At 46.7% G+C, this 21,497-nt stretch overlaps 1 protein-coding gene across 10 annotated transcripts in view; it reads left to right on the forward strand.

Moving 5' to 3' along the window:
* The window catches only part of KIF1B (kinesin family member 1B), a 121,710-nt gene extending 114,683 nt beyond the window's left edge, over nt 1-7,027 (forward strand). For all 10 annotated transcript variants that reach the window (XM_019808121.2, XM_019808122.2, XM_019808125.2 and 7 more), the window contains 4 exons: nt 1,053-1,202; nt 1,572-1,764; nt 1,969-2,087; nt 2,613-7,027. In XM_019808121.2, coding sequence (XP_019663680.1) covers nt 1,053-1,202; nt 1,572-1,764; nt 1,969-2,087; nt 2,613-2,655 — 505 coding nt within the window. In that variant the 3' untranslated portion in view covers nt 2,656-7,027. The remainder of the gene's footprint in view (nt 1-1,052; nt 1,203-1,571; nt 1,765-1,968; nt 2,088-2,612) is intronic.
* Nucleotides 7,028-21,497: the final 14,470 nt, after the last annotated feature.

Consider the following 21,497-nt stretch of genomic DNA (forward strand, 5'->3'; position numbering starts at 1 on the left):
TAGAGACAAATTTAGTCTAGATCCCATGAATTCATCACCATAATCACTTGTTTGTGACCCACCATCACACTCCTGTGCCCATCTCTGTTCACTGTGCTCACCTGTCAGAGCCCACCTGGGTATTGTCCAGCTGTCTGTCTTACTGTACCAACACGGGCACAGCTGAGTGTGGCTGAGAAAATGACACAACCAGGTAATTTAGTTAATTTGGGATGTCATCAACCATAACATTATTTTATGTGCTACTAAGAAAGAAAAATTTGGGATGTCATCAACCATAACATTATTTTATGTGCTACTAAGAAAGAAAAAAGCACTGCCAACCAAAATGTGACCTGTCATCAATTGTAAGCTGCATCCCAACTTAAGAAATGGTGAAGTATTAAAAACGGGCTTTTTAGAATTGGGGAGATACAATTCATCAGGCTAAGCTGCTCTATGATAACTCATAGTGCAGAGTGGAGGAAGGAGCTCCTTCTCACGTCGGGGTCCGGACTGCTTTTGGTCCCCGGTCGTTTGGGAAGCCAGCATCTTCCCTGCCAGCCCCTTCTGGCGGTGGTTCTCGGATGTCAACACACACCAGTGTCACCTGGGAGGCTTGTTAAAGTACAGGTGGCTGAACTCCACTCATCGTCCCTGATTCTGTAGGTCTGGGTTGGAGCCTGAGAATTTGAATTTCTAGCAAGTTTCCAGGTGATGCTGGTCAGGGATTACACTTTGAGAACCACTGCCCTAGTTGTGGCCTTGGAACGAAATAGAAACACGTAAGGAAATGGAGTTCCTGCCCCAGACACTTCCATTCAGAGGGCTTCAGAGTAGGAAGAGGGACTGCATGACTTGGTGACTTTTGTAACTTCTAAAGGATGACCCCGGTTGAAGTTGGAATTAACTTTCTGACACCAGCTTGTCTTCTCCGCCGAGCTCTCTGAAACCGATGTTTGCAAGGCTCCTGCTCTTAAGGGGAGGGCTTGTCCCTCCCGGTGAGAGGGTTGTACGCATTACGCGTTGACCTTGCTGAAGCTCCTGTTACCCGTAACCTTTCTCTTTTAAAGGACCCCAGAAGCCAATTCCCGGGCCTCTAGTCCCTGCCCAGAATTTGAACAGTTTCAGATTGTCCCAACTGTGGAAACACCCTATTTGGCCCGAGCAGGAAAAAATGAATTTCTCAATCTTGTTCCAGATATTGAAGAAATTAGACCAGGGTGAGTACTGTGTTGACCAGAGATGCCAGGTATAAAAGACAAATCGCGGTAATTTACTCTCTGCTTTTGTACTTGCGGTGACTGTTACTGTCTAATGCCAATGGAATCTGGAGGGAAGAGTCGGGCCGGGTTCCTGCCGTGCTTGTGTCCTGTCAGGCATCTCCACCACTCCACAGTATGCTGTGGGGGTGGGACTTTGTGTTCTCTTGCTGTGTTATTTTAGCAGGGAAGATTCTAGGCCAAACAGATCTTTTGCCTGTTTTGTTCATCCTAAGGGCTGGGCCTAGGTGAGACGTATTTTCACGTTCTTCAGGCCATGATCACTTCTTTTTTGTGAGAAACTAACGTCTCTCATGCTGTACTTTTTAGCTCCGTGGTCTCTAAGAAAGGATACCTGCATTTCAAGGAGCCACTTTACAGCACCTGGGCTAAACATTTTGTCGTGGTCCGTCGCCCTTATGTCTTCATCTATAACAGTGACAAAGACCCAGTGGAGCGTGGCATCATTAACCTGTCCACAGCACAGGTGGAATACAGTGAGGACCAGCAGGCCATGGTGAAGGTCAGTCCTGCTTTCTTGGCTAATTGCCGCCTGCACCCTTCCCTTCTGAGTTCTAAATTCTCTGTTGTGTGGTATGGCATACTTCCTATGTGTCTGGTCTCCCTGACCCTTCAGTGTGCAGTGCTGTGTGCCTGGGAATATGGCAGGGTGGTCCCCGTTGTCAGGAGCCATCGTAACTTTCCTGTCTCCCTGTGCCTCTTTCAGACACCTAACATCTTTGCTGTATGCACAAAGCATCGTGGGGTCCTTTTACAGGCTCTCAATGACAAAGACATGAACGACTGGTTATATGCCTTTAACCCACTCCTTGCTGGCACGATACGGTAAGAAGTTGTCCTCGTGTTTCCTTCTTCCTCTTGGCTTTTGGTCAGTGTAAATCGAGAAGGAAGTCTTGTTCCCAAAAGGTGGATTGAGGATAGAGGAAGGACGGCGGAGTAAGTGTGGTTGTGAGGTGATGATGAGGCCTCCACTTCTCATAAGGTGTCACCTGGTGTCCTGAATGGCTAAGGGAACCTGGTCACATTTGCATCCAGTTAATGTCCTGCTTTGATTTTTTTTTTTCCCAAGATTTTATTTTACTTTTTTATTTTTTGACTGAGTCAGGGGAAGGTGGTGAGAACCTTCGTGGTCTCCCAGTATTCCACTCTGTGAACCAGCCTCTGCTCCTGTGAGGGGCTTTTGTCCCAGGGGCCCCCACAGCTAAGTCTGCTTCTTCAGGGAGCCTAGAGACCTGGGCCTTGAGTGCTGAAGGGGAAGAAGCTCAAGAGAAGCGTACAGGAGAGAGACCTGTGAGGGGGGGACATCTGCACCCAGCTTTCTAATCCGTCCTCTTCCTCTGTCACCTGTAGGTCAAAACTGTCCCGCAGATGCCCCAGCGAACCGAAGTGCTAAGTGACTGCTGAGCGCCCTCGCTCGCCTTCGAGAGATAAAGAAAGTGTTGCCTCTCACTTCTCTCTGTGATTCTTGATGGCCCCTCTCGTGTGTAAGCCTGTGGAGTAACTGCTTTCCCTCCTGTCAGCATTCTTTCTAGCTCCCCTGGTCCCCGTCTCCATTGCTGTGCACCCTTCTCTTTTTTCCTGTGCTGAGAATCTTGGTAGTAGCATGTGGCCTAACAAAAGGGAGAAAAACAAACAAACAAAAACAACCCGAAGGGGATCCAGTGAATCTCCAAATTATTTTTCCATCTTTTGGCTTCCTTTTGTATGATAGGTCCCCATTGTGACCACCTGTGATGTCTGTACTGCTGTCTTTGGATATCTTTGTCTGTTTTTTAAGACAACATAATATTTTTTTCCTTTTCTGTATTTGTGATATCACTTTAATTTTGGGTGGGGGGTGGCTTAGAGACTACGGGAGGAAACATCTGGCTTTTTTTAGAACCTTAAAAGGAAAAAACTTAACCTTTTCCCTTTCCATCTCTTTTTACCATTGCTAATCCCTGCATTTTCCATTCAGGGAAGAGGTTGTGGTGAGCTTAGAAATGGCACAGGTGTGTTCTCTGAAAGTGGAGCTTATGTAGAATATAGTTATGTGGTTTTCTTTTAGTGGAAGAGAGAAGGGAGGACTTCTTAGCGGGCCTGGAACTGTGGCTGCTGCTGACCTTGTAAGAAAGGGAAGAGCCAAGGATATTGCCAGTGGATCTGAGAGGACCGTGGGATTTGACAGTGGGTCGTGAAGGCGGGCGGACGGTGGGATGAGGGTACCTCCTCACAGCAGCACTCCGTGAACTGCTTTTCTCTCCGATTCTCATTTCTCTTCTTGGCATTAGTGATGGTACAGTTTGGAATTAGCCCTATGTCATACACAAATGTCCCACAGGGGGGAGTGACTCACTTTCTGGTATTGAACTTGATGGTCCTTGTTGTCATTATAATTATGGTAATGCTGAGTAGTGACCTCGTGATTGCTCCCTTTGCGCAAAGAAATGTGACTTTCAAGGAGAGTCTTGGAAGTCTTCCTCTGAATCCAGTGGTCATTTCCAATGATCCTTGCCAAATTGAAAATACTTTCAGTAATGCTTCTCCCCCTATAATCATAAATCAGCAGACACGGCAGGCTTTGCCTTCTGGATCCTGGGATTAAAAGCAGTCCCCTCCCACCACTAAAAAAACCAAAAGGACACCTGGGGGCAGAGAAGAGCCGCACCTAAGCCCAGGCCCCAGTGGCTTGCTGCTGCCTCCGCCTTGCCTCAAAGCTTGGTTATCTTCATGGGGTGTGGAAATTCTGCCAGAGGAGGAAGGAGGAAGCTCACTGCTGACAGTCTCCTTCTCTGACAGAACACGGTCATCTGCATCCCGACACCATCATGGAAGAAGATACTCTTTTTCCTTGAGCTGCCAGTTAGTTTTATAGGAATGGCCTGGGGAAAAGAAGTCCTGCAGGTTAATTCAGTTGCTTTGCCAGTTGACCTGGAGTATTTTGTACCATCCTTTACCTCCCTCACCACACCTCTGTTTGACCATTCCTCGGGCATTTAGGAAAGTGTCTGCCCTCTCCTACCTTGCAGAGACTGAGGGTCTCCAGCCTTGAAGTTGCTGACTCTTAGGTGGTGGGGACCTGCGGATTTTCTGCTTCAGGCAGCAGGGGGCGGGGCGCATGCGTGCTGTGGAACAGAGCTGGGCAGGCGCCTGTCAGCAGACCCTTGCTTCTGATTTCCTGGTTGGGCTCTTCTCTAAGAAGAGGTCTCCTAGCTTCGGTAGGGTCCCCTTGCAAAGAGGAGGAAAAGTGAATTGTGGCGAGCTTAAAAGAAAGGATAGAAATCCCAGGCTGTGACCTTAGCTGAAAAGTGATCAATAAAAACTCTACAGCAGGGTTTTTTTTTTATTTCCTTCCTCTCCTTAAAACATAGGTCATTAACTGTGATATTATTTGTTTTCTAAGCAATGCGTGAGATTTTTTATGTTAGAGATTCCTTCGTTGTCTAATGGACACAATATGCCCTTCTGGTGTAGACTCAAATCCAGGATCTGTTGGTGCTTCGAGACTGCTCCTGGCCTGGAATGAAATCTTATTTCAGGGAAATGAAGATGAAATTCGAAGGTTACGTTTTAGAATGAAGTCACGGGTGCCGCTGCTGTTTGTCACGAAGTCTGACAGAGGGACCCATGTCCGTGACACAGGGAGGTGGGGAGGGCTGAGGGGGAGTAAAATCATGTGATACACTGAAATGACGTTTGGTTTTTCTTCTAACTCAAAACTGGTTTGGAAAGTCTTTGCTTTGGAGGTGTCAGAGATTAGAACAGGTAGAACTGGACTGTTGGTAATGCCCCTGGGTGAGAGGGCCCCTGAGGGAGCAGGACGTCTGCGTCCTGCAGGGGTCTCTGGCGGGTGTGCTTTCCACCGTCTGAGGACAGCCCTTATTTTGTTCACCCCTTTTCCTCTAGTGGCCCATGTCCAGGTTGGAGTTGGAACAATTTCAGGATTAATGTCCCTTTCTGGACAGATCCATCCCCACCTCGAAGCTGAGAGCGTTTTTGGCAGGAACTACTTAGGAGGCTTTAGCTGAAGCCATGGTGGCAGGAAAGTTGATATTTAATATAATATTAGTATTGTATTAGTATTTAAGGAAACTACCTTTTGAGGGTTTTTTACGTGTTTTTTTCCTAAAGCACTCCTTAAAACAAGCAAAAAACAAAAGGAAAGAAAAAGCTCTTACACAGATTAAGGAGAACTGAGTGCTAGCTAAAAGTAATCATGTCCTCCCCTCCTTCCTCGCCCTCCTGTCTCCTGCCAAAGCAAAACATGACCTCAGCCCACAGCAAACCAGTGCCCACAGCCTCCTCACCTCTGCGCCTGCCTGGGAGTCAGCCAGCTCTCGGGCCAGGCTGTGCAGGGCCAAGCAGCCGTGCACACAGCCAGGGGCGTGGGGAAGGGCTGCTACGGGCAGCGGGGTGGGCACCCAAATTCTAGTGCATCGTTAAAACCCCCGAGCCTTCACTGTGAGGGGAAGGAAAATGATTTTCCCTGGCTAAGAAACTACTATTGTTTTACATTTTTTTGCCCTTAAGTGCATTGAATTTCTACAACTACTCATATTTTCAGTGGGGTTTTTCAGCTCTTTTAAGATGAAGGAATAAGTTAAATCATTGTGAAAGATCTTTAGGGATCTAAAAATAAAATGACTTCTCCTGGCACATATTTCAAAGCAAAGACTTTGTTGCCTGCTGCTTGTTGTGATTTACAGGGATATTTAATTTTGTAAGGTATTTGTATATTTATACAGCTGTAATTAATTGCACATTGGACTGGGAAAGAACGGATGACCGAGTGCATAGCAGCTCTGGTACGCTCCCATTTCCTCACGCTGCATCCACTCGGGTCCTCCAGGATGGGGTCAGGCCTTGTCTGTCTGTGTGACTTGGGTCCTTCATTTTCGCTTTGGGTTCCCTTTCTAAAATGTGATTATTAACCTGCTCCTTAAAAAGAAGACACTAATTCTGCTGCTGCTCTCAGAAGGTTTGCTGAATGTGTTTGTAAGAGGACTCTGACTCGTGTGCACTGCGCTGCCCAGCATGGCCAGTAACCACTCAGCCCATTGTGCAGCCAAACCAGGACTGGGTAGCAGGGCTGTACTGATAGTGCTTCCTTAGGAAATGGAAATGTCAGCTGAGAGATTATCTACGGTTGTTCAAAAGGCCATTTATGAAATTCGGATTTGAGCCCCAAGAGATCTTAGGAAAGCTTCTCTGATCATTTAAAGGAAAGAATGAGAGTTGATACAAATGTCATGTTAAAAGCTGTGCTCAGAAAGTCCGAGCTGAGGTTGGTCTCTTGCCAAACCCTGGCTGTTGCGTGTCGTCTTCATGTCTTCAAGTTCCCTTTTTCCAGGCTGCACATTCTGGCATCGGTTCGCCTGAGGACTCCATCAGCCTTCTCGCGTGCAAGGCGCCACCTGGCGGGATTTCGGGTCTCTTCTCACCATCCATATGCGCTGCCACGGAACCCGTGGAGCACATGTGGCCTTTTTGAACCAAGACTTTGCAGACTGATCTCTCCCCAGTAAGGAGTTGAGCACATTAGCAACAATGTACATTATTAATTTCAGATTTTCATTTTCATGTTTTATTATGTAAATATTATCTGATGTTCGGAGCTTGAGTATACAGAATGTAAATATAGTTCTTGTATTTGTACTAATTCTGGTTCTTTTGCTGTATAGCCTTAGATGTGCAGTGCGGACATTATCTAACTGTGTATGGTAACCTTGCATCACGGAACTCTTAGTGAACGAGGTAAACATAATAAAGGTACAGCCAGTGCGTCAGAAGGGTCTTGATGTGCATTTATTCTTGCATCCTTTGAAAGGCAATCACACAAGATTTCTTTTCTTGACTTGCAAAGATATTACTGTGGTGTGACCTACCTGTTCTTTTCTGATCATTCACAGTAGGGTTATTACAATGTCAGGTGCTATTTCTTTGTGCTGTTCCTTTGACAGTGTTTTCCTCTCGAGTGTTGTCTGGGTTCTCTTGAAGCCTCTCCTTATATACCTACCAGTGATTCTCCGGTGGTGGTTTTTCTGGGTGGAGAGGTTGAATCGTTCACACTATCTGCTTCAATTAACAAGTTCCCATTGTTAGCAGAGCATGAGCAGGGACCACTGACCTGGTTGTTCGGGGGGAGACAAGAAGGGAGGGAGAAGCAGCATTCAGGCAAAGGGCAGTGATTGGGTCAGTGCCCATCTGAGCGCCAATCCCGTGCCCGCACCCAGGGTGTGATAACTCAGCAGCAAACAGAACGTGCCCCAGCATTCCTGTCCCCTTGAAGAAAGACCTCTGTGTCATGAATGTGGAATGTGTCATGTCAAGTGGTCGGTGACAGCAAATGGCAGCTGAATGGAAGGTGGGAAGGGATGGGAGGGAGGCATCCTTCTAGATCTTGTCGTTGGGGAAGGCCTGTGTTGCCAGAGGACTTTTGAATGAGGGAACGCATCTGCATGCAAAGCCCTGGGCAAGGAGCTCTCCAGGCAGAGATAAGCCCTTGGGGCAGCAGTGTCCTCTGTGGGTTCCAAAGATAGCAGAGAGGCCCTGCTGGGTAAGGGGGAGAGCGCTAGAGCCTTGGCGGCAGCAAGTACCCAAAGATCTGGTGATTCAAGGCTTAGGTTAACTCTAATTTCATTAGCGTGAAGCAGGAAGCCAGTGAAGGGTTTGGGGGACATGAGTCACATGGTCCTAGTTGTGTTTTCAAAAGACCATTCTAACTGCTGAGTGAAAAACAGCCTGTGGGGGCAATGGATGGGGGACCAATGAAGGAAGGGAGACAAAATAAGAAATTGTTGCCCAGTGTCCCCGGGGGATGGTGGCAGCTGGGACCCAGGTAGCAGCAGTGAAGGCGGGAGATGTGGTCAGAGTCAGGACGTTCTAACATCAGCTAACAGATTGGCTCAGCCACTGCGCGCAGTCAGGGAGAGAGGTAACTCGGGACATGTGCCTGAGCGTGGAACGCGTGGCAATTGCCTGAAATAAGGTTGGGAGAATGGGGGGGGAGCTCAGTGAAGGATTTGGTTCTGGTCATGTTCACTTGGAGACCCCGACCCCGACCTTTCCACCTGACTTTACAGCCGCTGAGGCAGCTGGATTTAGGGGAGAGAGGTGGGGCCAGAGACGCACGATTGGGAGTTGTCACTGTGAGGGTGACAGAGAAAGGCAGGAAGTGGGGAGGCCTGGGAATGAGTAGCTGGTGAGAACCAAGGCTCAGGTCCTGGAACACCGCCACCAGGACAAGTCAGGAGGGAGAAGATGAACATGAAGGAAGGGCCATGGAGAGAGAGGGACATTTGGCAACAGGTTGAGGACCTGTTTGAAGATGGAGGCAGTGAGAACTGTGTCCAGTGCAGCCGTGACAGGTTAAGGTCAGAACCGGGCAGCGACCACAGGTTTTGGCAACAGGGAGGTCTAGGAAGTTTAAGGGAGCCAGAGAGTACCATCACATTTTCTGAGTTTCAGAGCCAACCAAGAAACAATAAGGCACATGGCAGATCAAAATAATCTCCTCGATTACTATTAAAGGGTCGGTTAGAGAACGTGACGATTAGAGCGTTGGTGTGTCAGACTCACCTGCGGTCGCACTGAACATGGATTCTGGCCTAGCAGTCTGGGGTGTGGCCCGAAATTCCGCATTTCTTATCAGCTTCCAAGGGGGACACCAGTGCTGCTATTGTGGGTCTCCTCCGAGGAGCCAAAGGATAGAGGAAGAACAGACTGTCCTCGGGAGGCAGGTGAGCCTTTTTAAAGGGGAGGACGTGGCCAGGCTGTCCATGCTTTCCAAACTCGCAGTAATCACTTCTCTCCCGGGGGTCTGTGAGGGGCTGGCAGGAGCAGGAAGTTTCCAGCAATGGAGCCCTCTTCACATGGGAGGAGACATTAGGAGTGTGTCTGCCCTGGCAAGGTCGCTGGTGGGTAGAGCGGCATTTTCTTGAGTGGTGCCACAGAAAGCATACCTGGGGTAGGTTCCAGGGGAAGGGGGAGGAGAGGAGGTTGAAATAGTACAGATAATTCTTTCCGAGATTTGTACCGTACAGGGGAGAAGGACAAGGATATGGAGTCAAGGAGAGGTTTTTGTTTAAAGAAGGGAAAGCTTTATATATGGACGTGTGTGCACGCAGACTGGATGAGTGAGCAGGAAGGGAAACCTGGCACGAGGAAGAGACCAGCATGGAGCGCTTTGCTAGAGCCCTACCCTGTAGGCTGGTGTGGTGGCGCGCTGGGTCTCAGGTCCTCCGGGAGCCCCCTGGAGGCAAGGCCCGGTGGGCGGCAGACGCGGCACCCGGTGCTGGGAGCACGCCCAGGCCTCTTCTGACGGCTACAGTTTCCCGGCTACAGTTTCCCTCCGTGGGACTCCTCAGCCTTAGAAGGTAAGTCCGCTCCGGGGGGGTCATGTCGGGCCGTGCCTTCCCGAACTCCACTGGATTTGCGCCAACACTGACTTAGTCTTACAGAGTTGGTGTCTCCTGCAACCAGACCTCATCCAAGCTCGTGTAGGCTTGGTCCCTCGCCAAGGTCACTCTCTTGAGAGCCGCCGTGTCTCTCACAAAGCTGACAGCACGGAATGTCAGGAGGTCCCCTGGAACGGTGCACACTGAATGCATTACTTTCTACCTGGTATTTCTTGTCATTCCACTTGTGGTGGGGGGTGGGGAGGAGGGGCGTGGGGGAGATTCTTCACGTCCCTTAGGAACTCATCGTCTCTGCACAGTCCCTCTAATTCAGCTTTTCTGAGGACATCACCTGCTTGCTCCTCTGGTGTTTGAATATATGGTCTCCTGGTTTTTCCATAGTTGCTCTTTCTACCTAGCAGTGAACGAGTCCTTTGAGTTCAGTTGCACGAATTACAGCAAGTGAGTGGCAGAGCTGAGATTTTCAAATCTGCCCCAACTAGTATGTTTATTAACTTAGACACCCTCTTACGTAAGTCTAACAAAGGATTCTACTCTGGGAGAGTTGCACAGAAGGGCTGTTTTTGTAGATTCATGCCTATGTTTTGATTTGAGATTTGGGGATTTTAGGGCAAGGCGAAAAGGTGAATAGTAAACGTGAGTTGACTTCCTTAAGCATTGTAAGCCAAGCATTTGAGGATTTTCTAAAAACTAAAGGTCAGCTTGCCCTGGCTCTGGCAAGCCTTGGCTCTACTCCACTCGTCTCTGGGAGAGACTTGCCTTTGTCCCAGCCCTGCGGTCGTGTGCTGGTCTCAGCCTATCAATAACCGATGTGGCTAGACCAGCCCTGTGGTTATTTTTATTGCAAGGTGCCCTTCAGCAATAACAATCAGGAAACTGGGGAACAACAACAAAAAAAGTTCATTATTTACAGGACCTGGAAATTGCCTGGCACTCCTGGGGCCACCCAGCAAGGTTATAGTTAGAACACCCAGGCCTGGGGTTCTGCTTTTATTAGGGGTGGAGGGGATCCAGGGTTTAGCTGGGCTCACTATTGGTGAATTTAAAACAAAAGCAGGAACTTAGAGGGGGAAGAAAAAACAAGTGGCCCAAATGGTCAGTTAATCAAGATCTCTAAAACAGAGGAGCCTGGGGACTCAGCCGGGGTCGGGGGGACTGGCTCTTTATCTAGTGGCCTGGCTGGTAAAGCATTATTTTTGAGAGTGCCGTCAAAGCTTAAGTGTCAGGCACTTAGAAAAAAGAGAAACCCCAACTGTCACTGTCCTGACACCTGCCCTCTCCTAAACGGGTTTGCGGTAGTTTGCCACCAGGCTTGGGAAACAGCATTTTTTGCTGGTTATTAGCACCTTAGCAAAGAAATGGGACAGCTATGCCGCATGTAACATTAGTAATAGAAGGAAGCAGATGGGGGCTGTTGGATTAGATATTTAAACGTTTGCCTAAAGCAACGCCTATTCAGTAATAACTTGGGTGTGTCCAGATGTTTAGTCACATTGACTCAGCATAATTTCTCTCGCTTGCCAAATCTCAGACTAGAGCAATCAATTTGTTCCTGCAACAAAACCTGGTGGTCAGCTTTCCTTGCAGCCCAGCCCCACAGAAAGGGGGAATCCTTGCAACAAAGCTGAGAGGTGTGCGGGCACCGAGGCCCTCTTGAAGGGAGCCACCGTGTCAAGTCCTACCGGTACAATTTCCAGAAGGGTGGTTTGTTCTCCAAAACTAGTCACAGAAAGGCCGTTTTGATTTAGCTTTCCTTTTAAAGTCAACTAAAGGTCACTAATATGCAGCTAAACCCAGTTTCTCCGGGGAAACGTATCTCCCTGAGCCTGCCTGACAATGGCCTGCTACTCCCATGAGGACAGAGTGCTGGGCTCTGCCTTAGCCACTTGGCCTAAGTTCTGTTCTGCATCTAACTGGCTGAGGAAGTCAGCTTCCCTGTGCTGAGTCTCTTTGTCATGTTAGATAATAACGGCATCTTGAGGGCCGCCTGGGTGGCTCAGTCAGTTAAGTGTCCGACTTGATTTCTGCTCAGGTCATGATCTCAGGGTCGTGAGATGGAGCCCCATGTTGGGCTCTGCTGCCTTCAGTGAGGAGTCTGCTCCTGTCTCTCTGTCTCTACCCTTCCCCCCATGCTCTTTCTCAAACCCAAAACAAACCCTGTAGCAATCTGAAGTTTGCAAGGAACTTTCCTATATATTAGCTCACTTTGATCCGCCCACCCTGGGAAGGAGGCAGGACAGACAGGAGGTGGTACCCCTGCAGTCAAGGACCCTACAAGCTTTTTTTTTTTTTAAATAAACTCTGCCCAGCGTGGGGCTCAAAGTCACAACCCCAAGATCAAGAGTTGCAAGCTCTACTGACTGAGCCAGCCAGGCACCCGAAGGACCCTGCAAGCTCTTGTTAGCGCCTGGAGAATAACCAGAATTGGGGGAGGTTTGAAGCTTCTCCTTGCATGTTCTGCTTCTTGGTGTCTCTCCTCCTCTGCTATGAGGCTAAGGTGCTGAATGCAGCTTGCAAGAGAGGAATGCCAGTGGAGGCAGCCCTGGCACAGAGTCTGTTTGTCTCGGTTTGCCCCCAGATCCGTGTCTGGAAACTCCCAGGCCCCAACCGCTCTCTGGCGGACTCATGGTGAAGACCCTCAACCGCAGACAGAAGGACAGTGCTGTGGAGGGACTGCGGGCTCTGGCGGTGTGGAGAGGATAGGCAGTGCTCTCTGCAAAAAAATTAAAAAAGCATAACATTTGGAAGAAGTATTAAAAATATTTCAAGGTGGGGTGCCTGGGTGACTCAGTCGGTTAAGCAGCCGACTCTTGGTTTCAGCTTGGGTCGTGACCTCAGGGTTGTGAGATTGAGCCCCACATCAGGCTTAATGCTCACCACGGAATCTGCTTCAGATTCTCTCTCCCTCTCCCTCTGCCCCTCCCGCTTGTGTGCGCTCTCTCTCTCTAATGTAAATAAATCAGTCTTAAAAAAAAATGTTGCCAGGCTCTGGAAATCAACCAAATGTAGACAAATTAAAAAACATTTATTCTTGGGAAAACTACTGAGTCTCATGTAAGAGCAGTGGAGGCCTGCAGCCCTCTTGCCTGGTGCCCTCTCTCTCTTGGTAAGGGAAGCAGTTTTACCAGATCAGGGCTCTGCTCTGAAGGGGGCATACTTGATCATGTGTTGTTTGAGGGTCACGGAGGAGAGCTGCAGGTTTTTTATCAGCCCAAAGCAGCAAAGGTGGTGAGAAATTAATGGGGAAAAACCCAAGGCTTGCTAGCCTGAGGTCTAGGCAGCCGAGGAGCCAGAAATTTATCAGGAAGACCATGGAAGCGAGAGTGCTGTAGGAATGGGTAAGCGCTCAGCACCTCCCAGGCTGCCAGGGACCTGCACAAATCAGTAAACCAACCCCCAGTACCTAACCTGAAACCCCCTAGAAATGTATCTGTTAACCAGCGAACGTGGGAATTTCCTGGTCATGACGAAAGGTACTGGTGGACCCTTGAGTTCCCCTTGGGAGGGCGACCTTGCCTAAAACAAGAAATTCTTTGCTAACAATTTCCTTTTTTTCCACTCTCCTCTCTACCTTTAAAAGCCTTTCCTCTCCTGTAGCCCTTTGGAGCTCCCCTGTACTTGCCAGACAGGATGCTGCCGATTTATGAATCAATTAAGAGAGCCAGTTAGATCTTTAAAAGGTATTTGGATGAATTTTTGTTATTTAACAGATTTGATGGCAGCAGTGGGATCCAAAGCAAACTTCCAGCAGCATTTGGGGACAACGAGAAACTAGTGCACTACCTGTGAACCATTTGAGTTCACTGCCTTTCTTGCTGTTTCTGAGGGCTGTTGGTGACTTCCTCCCGGATCTAAGCTCTGCCCTTTTTGTGTTCAGGCTCCCGATCTAATCAGCTTTTCTTTACAGGGCAGGTCTGTTTGAGTGGCAGAGAGTTATGCCCAGAGCCAAGCCCCCTAGCCTTTCAGGTCACAAATCGCCCTATGGATTTGTGGATGGAAACCTCAGCAAGTGACCACAGGTAGTGGTGGTGGTACACACGGGGCCATCTTGCGGCCAGGGTACTGTAATGTCTCTTGGTTACTGCCGATGCATTAAGATGCACATGTTTGTTTGTCTGGTTTTATATAGATACAGACTTACTAGTGGGGATCTCAGAAGGGGCCCGAAAAGCCACAAAAATCGGTGGGCCCAAGGTGAACATTTGAAGACAGAGTACTTGCCACCTTCAAAAGACTCCCGTGGTTGGATAAGTTGGTCACAGACCAGGTTAGATGGACATCAGGTCACCCACCAACCTCAAGAAAACTTCGTGCAATGAGCTACACTGTCAAACACACACAGTCCTCAGCCTTGCTGCACACCCCATTTAGGCATCATTTTGGCTCTGAGAAACCCAAAGTCTTAGCTAATGGGATCCTTAAATTCTAAAGACTCATGTGCTCAACCTTCCAGCACACCTGCTTATTTTATGTCTAAGAAAAACAAGGTTTTCTTAGAAGTTACAGATGGCTAGCAAAAACAGCAAAATCTTACTGGGCTTCTTTTGTGTGCTGTGGAATTTGGCTCTGTAACCATCAGGCTGGAGGCCCCAAAACAAGGCCAGACAGAAATGTGAGTTGCCCCCCTTGGGCGGTTGGATATGGCTGTGCAAAAATGGGAGTTAACTCCATTTGCAGCCAGGGTTCTAGGGAGCTGCTGCAAGCTGTCAGAATTACAGGCCTAAAGATACAATGGCCCCATGGGGAACATTCCAATTAGAAAAGATCATTTGGGAAGCACCCTTGGAAGCAAAGGCTCCCCAATTAAGCCAAATGGGATACCTGTTTTACTTGGCAAACAGAAGCCTCTAAAAGGTTTCAAAACCCCAACGTGGTTTCTTTAAAAGATTTCATTGCAAGAGGCTAATGAAAAATTGCAGATGTAAGAGGGGCCTAAAACAAAAGCCTGGAAGACTGATAAAGCCCCCACTCCTCTGCTCCTCTCTGTCGTCCTTTCAGTGCTCACTGTACTCATCCTCTGAATTGTTTTTCCACTTGGAAAGGACTACAGAACTGTAAACAGAAGTCCACCAAGCGAAGGGCTTTACACACACCCCCATATCCACCTTCAAAGAAGGACCGCCACATGGGTCCCTCCAGAGTTGACCAAATGGAAGGGTTTTCTGGTAAACAGCCAACGGGAAACTCTGGTAGATCCCAGAGCCAGCAGAGTGGATCCTGGAAAAAATGGCAGAAGCCAGCAAAGGGTGGAAATTCTTACCAGAATCAGCTCTCCTGCATCTCTGTCTGCAGTGCCCAGTTGTGAGGGGAAAATTTCACGTTGTCCCTTTCCAAATCCAGACCCATTGGTCATTGATCCTTCGTGTCCCAGCTGCCGCCGCCTTGTTCCTCTCGTTCACACAGCTGGGCTTGGCTTTCTGTCCGCCCGGGACTTTGTGGTTGTGTTTCTTTCTTTTGGCTCTCATTGGGAGTAACTCTGGAGCTTGGAAAGTTACTATCCTTTGCACCCTCTTTGTGGACAGTCTTACACCAAAGGGGGGATTACTGAATACTGCCAGAAATATTTAAAATTAGAACTATGTACCCAGGGGCGCCTGGGTGGCTCAGTTGGTTAAGCGGCTGCCTTTGGCTCAGGTCATGATCTCAGGGTCCTGGGATCGAGCCTCAAATCGAATCGGGCTCCTTGCTGTTAGTGGGAGTCTGCTTCTCCCGCTCCCTCTGCCCCTCTGCCCCCGCCCCCCCGCAATGCTCTCTCGCTCTCTCCCTCTCTCAAATAAATGAATAGAATCTTAAAAAAAAAAAAAAAAAAAAAAAAAAAACTATGTACCCAGAGGGAAAAAAGCAAATTGAGATACTCTAGACAGGTAGGTGGATCGGACCCACGATAGCATTTAAGTTATAATCCAATTGTTTGAGGAACTGAAAGCAACTAATCTTTCAGATCTTCACAGAACTAGAAATGCAGCTCTAGAGGCAATTCAAAGTTCACCTATTCCTTTCCCAATCCCCAAACTTCTCCTAATTATCTTAAACCCCTTGTAAACTATTGGCTTTAGGAAACCAAAGTCCTTCTAGAGGAACACGCATTCTTTCTCTGTCCCTCAAACTTAGCACATCCTATCAGGACTTTGAACTGTAAACATAGCCCACAGTCACCTGAGATTGAGGGGGGAAAAGAGGGAAAGAGGCCTTTTTATAATATAAACTGCTAAAAGGGTTCTCCTGCCCAGACTCCAGCACTTCTCCTTACGATCAATTCCAAGAACAAAGACAAGTCTTGAAAATCTTCACCAGTATCAGAACTACAGGGTCCCTGCATCTGCCTGTGTGTCCGTACATCATATGGTACAAATGTGAGATTTTTCCACCTCCGATAGTATTGCTAAAATTAATTTGCCAAAGAGCTCTATTTAGTTGGACAGGTGCTTGTAAGGATGGGGCATTCTAAAACTCTCAGACACACGGAAGCTAATCCAAATGCTTTTTCAAGTTCACGTGACCTGGGAAAATATTCAGTTGGTTTAATTAAAATAGACTTGTCTCTAGAGTTACCAGCATTAAAATTAGAGCTTTCATTCTGCCTGGGTTTATGGAAACTCAAAGAGGTTGATATCATGATCTCTTACACAAAATGGTTTTTTGTGTATTTTTTAAATAGCTCAAAAGAATGATGAACTTTGATGTCTCCTAATGTTTCTATGTCCCCATAAAGACTTTGGTAATCTAAAATCTTCAAGTTTTGCTGAGTTAGGTTAAATGATGAAATAAGTTAAATTCATTAAATAGGTAGATCGTTTCCAAATAAGATATAATACTAAAATACTAGTTACTGAACATAGGTTTATCTACTTCTGGCTTCCTTATTACAGAGAAACTACAGATAAGCTTGGGTCGCTAGTAAACATGGGTGGGTTTTTTTATTTATTTAATTTATTTATTAAGTTTATTTATTTTGGGGGGTGCCTGGGTGGCTCAGTTGATTGAGTAGCCAACTTCATTTTGGCTCAGGTCATAGTCTCAGGGTCCTAGGATCGAGTCCCACGTCAGGCTCCCTGCTCAGCTGGGAGTCTACTTCTCCTTCTCTCTCTGCTCCTCTCTTCCCACTCATGCTTGCTCTCTCTCTCTCTCACTCTCAAATAAACATCTTTAAAATAAATAAGGGTGCCTGGGTGGCTCAGTCAGTTAAGCATCTGCCTTCTGCTCAGGTCATGATCCCAGGGTCCAGGGATTGAGTCCCGTGTCGGGCTCCTTGCTCAGCGGCGACCCTGCTTCTCCCTCTGACTGCCACCCCCCCTCCTTGTGCTCTCTCTCTCTCTGAGATATATAAATAAAATCTTTAAAAAAAATGTACTTGGTTGGGGGCGGCTGGCTGGCTCAGTCAGCAGAATGTGCAACTGCTGTTCTTGGGGTTGTAAATTCAAGCCCCATATTGGGTGGAGAGATTACTAAATAAATAAATAAGATCTTAATAAATAAATAAAAGTACTTGGTTGAATTTTTGTTACTTAACAGATCCAAAGAGGAACATTTCATGATGGTGAGGGATCGATGTATCAGGAAGATACAACCTTTATAACCATTATGTGCATCTAGCATCAGGGGCGTAATACGTGAGGAAAAGACAAGAGAAAAGAGGAATGGGCAACTGAAAATTCATGATAAAAATTCTCAGCAAATTACAAATAGAAGAGAAATTTCTCAACATAGTGAAAGGCACCTATGAAAAACCTAAAACATCATACTCAGGAGTGAAAAATGGATGCTTTCCTCCTAAGATTGGGAACAAGGCAAATATATCTCCTTTTACTGCATCAACACGACATTATACTCGAGGTGGTCTCCAGTGCAAAAAGCAAGGAAAATAAAAGGCAGTCAGATTGGAAAGGAAGAATTAAAATTGTGTTCATTCACAGATAACATGATCACAGAGGACAAGGCATCGGGACACAAGATCAACAAACAACAATTAGTTGTGTTTCTATGTACCAATAATGAAAGCAATCTAATACTGCACATGGGAAAGTCCCATTCACAATAACACCAAAAGGAGTATTTGGAATTCAGTTAACAAAAGGGCAAAGCCCCTGCCCTGAAACCCAAACATTGCTGAAGCAAATTAAGATCTGAATACATGGAAACATTATAACATGTTCATGGCTTGGAAGACTCGATATCCTGAAGATGGCCATTCTCCCCAAATTAACCTATAGATGCAGCGCACTCCCCCCAAAACTCCCAGGGTGCTTCTCTGTAGAAATTGACAAGCTCATCCTGAAATTTATATGGAAATGGCAAAAGACCTACAATAGCTCCCCCCAAAAAAAAATTGGAGAAGAAAAACTCAGTTGAAGAACTTAAACTACCTGATCATAAAACTTACCGTAAGCTACAGTAATCAAGGCAGTGTGGAGCTGGCATCAAATCAGTGGAACACAATAGAAAATCCAGAAACACACATTCCCGTTTGAGGTCAACCGATTTTTTACAAAGATGCCAAGGCAATTCAATAAAAGTCTTTCCGACAAGTGTTGCTTGAACAATCGGCTATCCATATGCAAAAAATATGAACTTAGACCCTTACCTTACATGTTATACAAAAATTAACTTAAAATGGATCACGGATCTTCATGTAAGAGCTAAAACTAAGAATTCTGGATGACGGGGCGCCTGGGTGGCACAGCGGTTAAGCATCTGCCTTCGGCTCAGGGCGTGATCCCGGCGTTATGGGATCGAGCCCCACGTCAGGCTCCTCTGCTGTGAGCCTGCTTCTTCCTCTCCCACTTCCCCTGCTTGTGTTCCCTCTCTCGCTGGCTGTCTCTATCTCTGTCGAATGAATGAATAAAATCTTAAAAAAAAAAAAAAAAAGAATTCTGGATGAGAACCTAGGAGAAAATCTTTGTGCCCTTGGGTCAGGCAAAGATTTTTTAGATATGTCACCGAAAGCATGATAAATTGGACTTCATCAAAATCAGAAATCTTTACTCTTCAGAAGACACCACTGAGAAAATGAAAAGCCCCAAACTGGGAGAAAATATTTGCAAATCATATATCTAATAAAGAACTTGTATTTAGAATACACAAAGGGGTGCCTGGGTGGCTCAGTCGGTTAAGCGACTGTCTTCTGCTCAGGTCATGATCCCAGGGTCCTGGGATCGAGCCCCTCATTGAGCCTGCTTCTCCCTCTGCCTGCCACTCCCCCTGCTTGTGCTCCCTCTCTCACTATCTCTCTCTGTCAAATAAATAAAATTGTAAAAAAACAAAAAATAGAATACACATAAACTTTTAACACTCAGTAAGACAAATGTATTTAAGAAACAAACAGGCAGAAGTAGGCTGTACTTAGTGAATGGCTTGCAAAGAATAGAACATGGAAAGGAGGAAAGAAATAACTTTATAGTGGGGAAGCTGGACAAACTGCCTTGGCTAGTGGTCAGGAGTAGTACCATCCCCGTTGATAGCATGTACCTCTGATATGATGTCAAGAGAATGGTGCTTTACCTCGTGGTACTCTTCACAAAACCCACAATCCCAGGATAACCATGAGGAAAAAACATCCAAAAAAAAAAAGTCCAAATTGAAGGACATTCTGTAAAATACCTGACCAGCATTCCTCAAAATGGAAGGTCACGAGGGGCACCTGGCTAAGTCGGTGGAGCATGCGACTTGATCTTGGGTTTGTAAGTTCAAGCCCCACGTTGGGAGCAGACATATCTTAAGAATAAAATCTTAAAAAAAAAAAATGAAGGTCATTAAAAACAAGAAAAGACCAAGAAATTGTCACAGTCCTGAGGAACCTAAGTAGACAAGATAACTAACTATAATGTATCCTGGATAGCCCCAAACAGGAAAAGCGCATTTGGAGAAAACGCAATTCAAATGAAGTCTGGAGTTCGGTTAACAGTATTATACCAATGTTGGTTTCTTAACTGTGACAAATATACCGTGGTAATGTCAAGATGTTAACCACAGGGCGAACTAGGTAAAGCCTGTAAGGTTACTCTCCGAATTTCTGCGACTTTTTAATAAATCTATTCTAAAATTTATTAAAAATGAACAAGGAAGGGGCACCTGGGTGGCTCAGATGGTTAAGCGCCTCTGACTCTTGGTTTTGGCTCAGGTCATGATCTTGAGGTCATAAGACCGAGACCCTCATCGGGCTCTGCACTGGGTGTGGAGCCTGCTTCAGATTCTCTCTCTCCCTCTCCCTCCCTCTTTCCTCCCTCTCCCTCCCTCCTTTCCTCCCTCTCTCTAAACACACACACACACACACACACACACACACACACACACACGGAAAAGATTTGAATGGATATTTCACCAGAGACAATATGTGAATAGCAAACGAGCATTTGAAAACATGCTCAACATCATCGGTCGTTAGGGAGATGCAGATTGAAGCCACAACGAGATACCACTTCACAGCCACTGGGATGGCTCTAATCACACAGACAGTGTCAAGTGTGGAGACGTGGAGAATGTGGAGAAACGGGAACCCTCACACACTGCTCGCGGGAGGGGAAAGTAGCTTAGCGGCTCCTCTGTAGTGAACCACACACCGTAGGAGCCGGCACTTTCCCCTAAGGGTCTACTCAAGAGAGATGAAAACATGCCCACACAACAATTTGTACGTGACTGTTCAAAACAAGATTTATTCTTTATTTACTGCCCAACTGAGAAATAATCCAAATGTCCATCAACAGACAGACAAGTGCTGTGGATAAATTATGTACAATGGAATACCGCTCAGCAGTAAGCAGCAACGTGCCGTTCATTTGTGTAGCAACACGGACAAGCCTCAAAAACACGCCAAGTGAAGGAAGCCAGACAGAAACGTACATAGTCCAATTACACGAAATTTCTAGGACAGGCAAAACTGTAGAGACCAGAGGTTGCCTGAGGCTGGGGGTTGGGAGCAGAGGTTGACTACCGATAGGCACAAGCGGACATTTTGGGGGTGACAGACTGTGGTGAGTGTCACACCACTGCATAAATTAACGAAAAGTCGTCGAACGTACCCCTACAATCTAGGGATTGTATGGCACATAAACTGTACCTCAGAAGTCTTTGTTTCAGCTTTATTGAGGTATAGTAGGAAATTTGACGTGTACCTCCTGACGTCTTACGTGTACACGTCCCAGCTACTCAACACATCCGTCATCTCGTATTCTTTGTATATGTATGTGTCTTTGGGAGAACATTTAAGTTCTACTCTCTCAGCAAGTGTCAATTATACAGTTTAGTGTTACCAAGTTTAGTAACCACGTTAACATTAGATCCTCAGACCTTGAACATCTCATAGCTGAAAGTTTGTATCCTTTTACCAGTCTCTTCTTATTTTCCCCCACTCCCCTATACTTCAATAGATCATTTCTTTTTTAAGGACAATACTATGAAGAAGTTGTGACATATTTTTTTTTTTAAGTAAGCTCTATGCCTAACGTGGGGCTCAAACTCACAACCCCGAGAACACGAGTCACACACGCCACCAACTGAGCCCGCAGGGCGCCCCAGCATACGATTTTAATTAGGCCAGGTTGCCAATAAAATTTATCATTCAAAGCAGAACAATTCTTTTTTTTTAATATTTATTTGACAGAGAGACAGTGAGAGAAAGAGAGAGAGAGTGCACGCAACCAGGGGGTGTGGCAGGCAGAGGAAGAGAGAGAAGCAGACTCCCCACTGAGCAGAGAGCCCAATGTGGGGCTCAATCCCAGGACCCTGGGATCATGACCTGAGCCAAAGGCAGATGCTTAACCGACTGAGCCACCCAGGTGCCCCTCAAAACAGAACAATCTTGAGAGTGAAAAGGATTGCTACCAAAGCTACGTAGGAAAACAGG

The sequence above is a fragment of the Ailuropoda melanoleuca genome, chromosome 11 (assembly GCF_002007445.2).
Source record: "Ailuropoda melanoleuca isolate Jingjing chromosome 11, ASM200744v2, whole genome shotgun sequence".
Classification (NCBI taxonomy): Eukaryota; Metazoa; Chordata; class Mammalia; order Carnivora; family Ursidae; genus Ailuropoda; species Ailuropoda melanoleuca.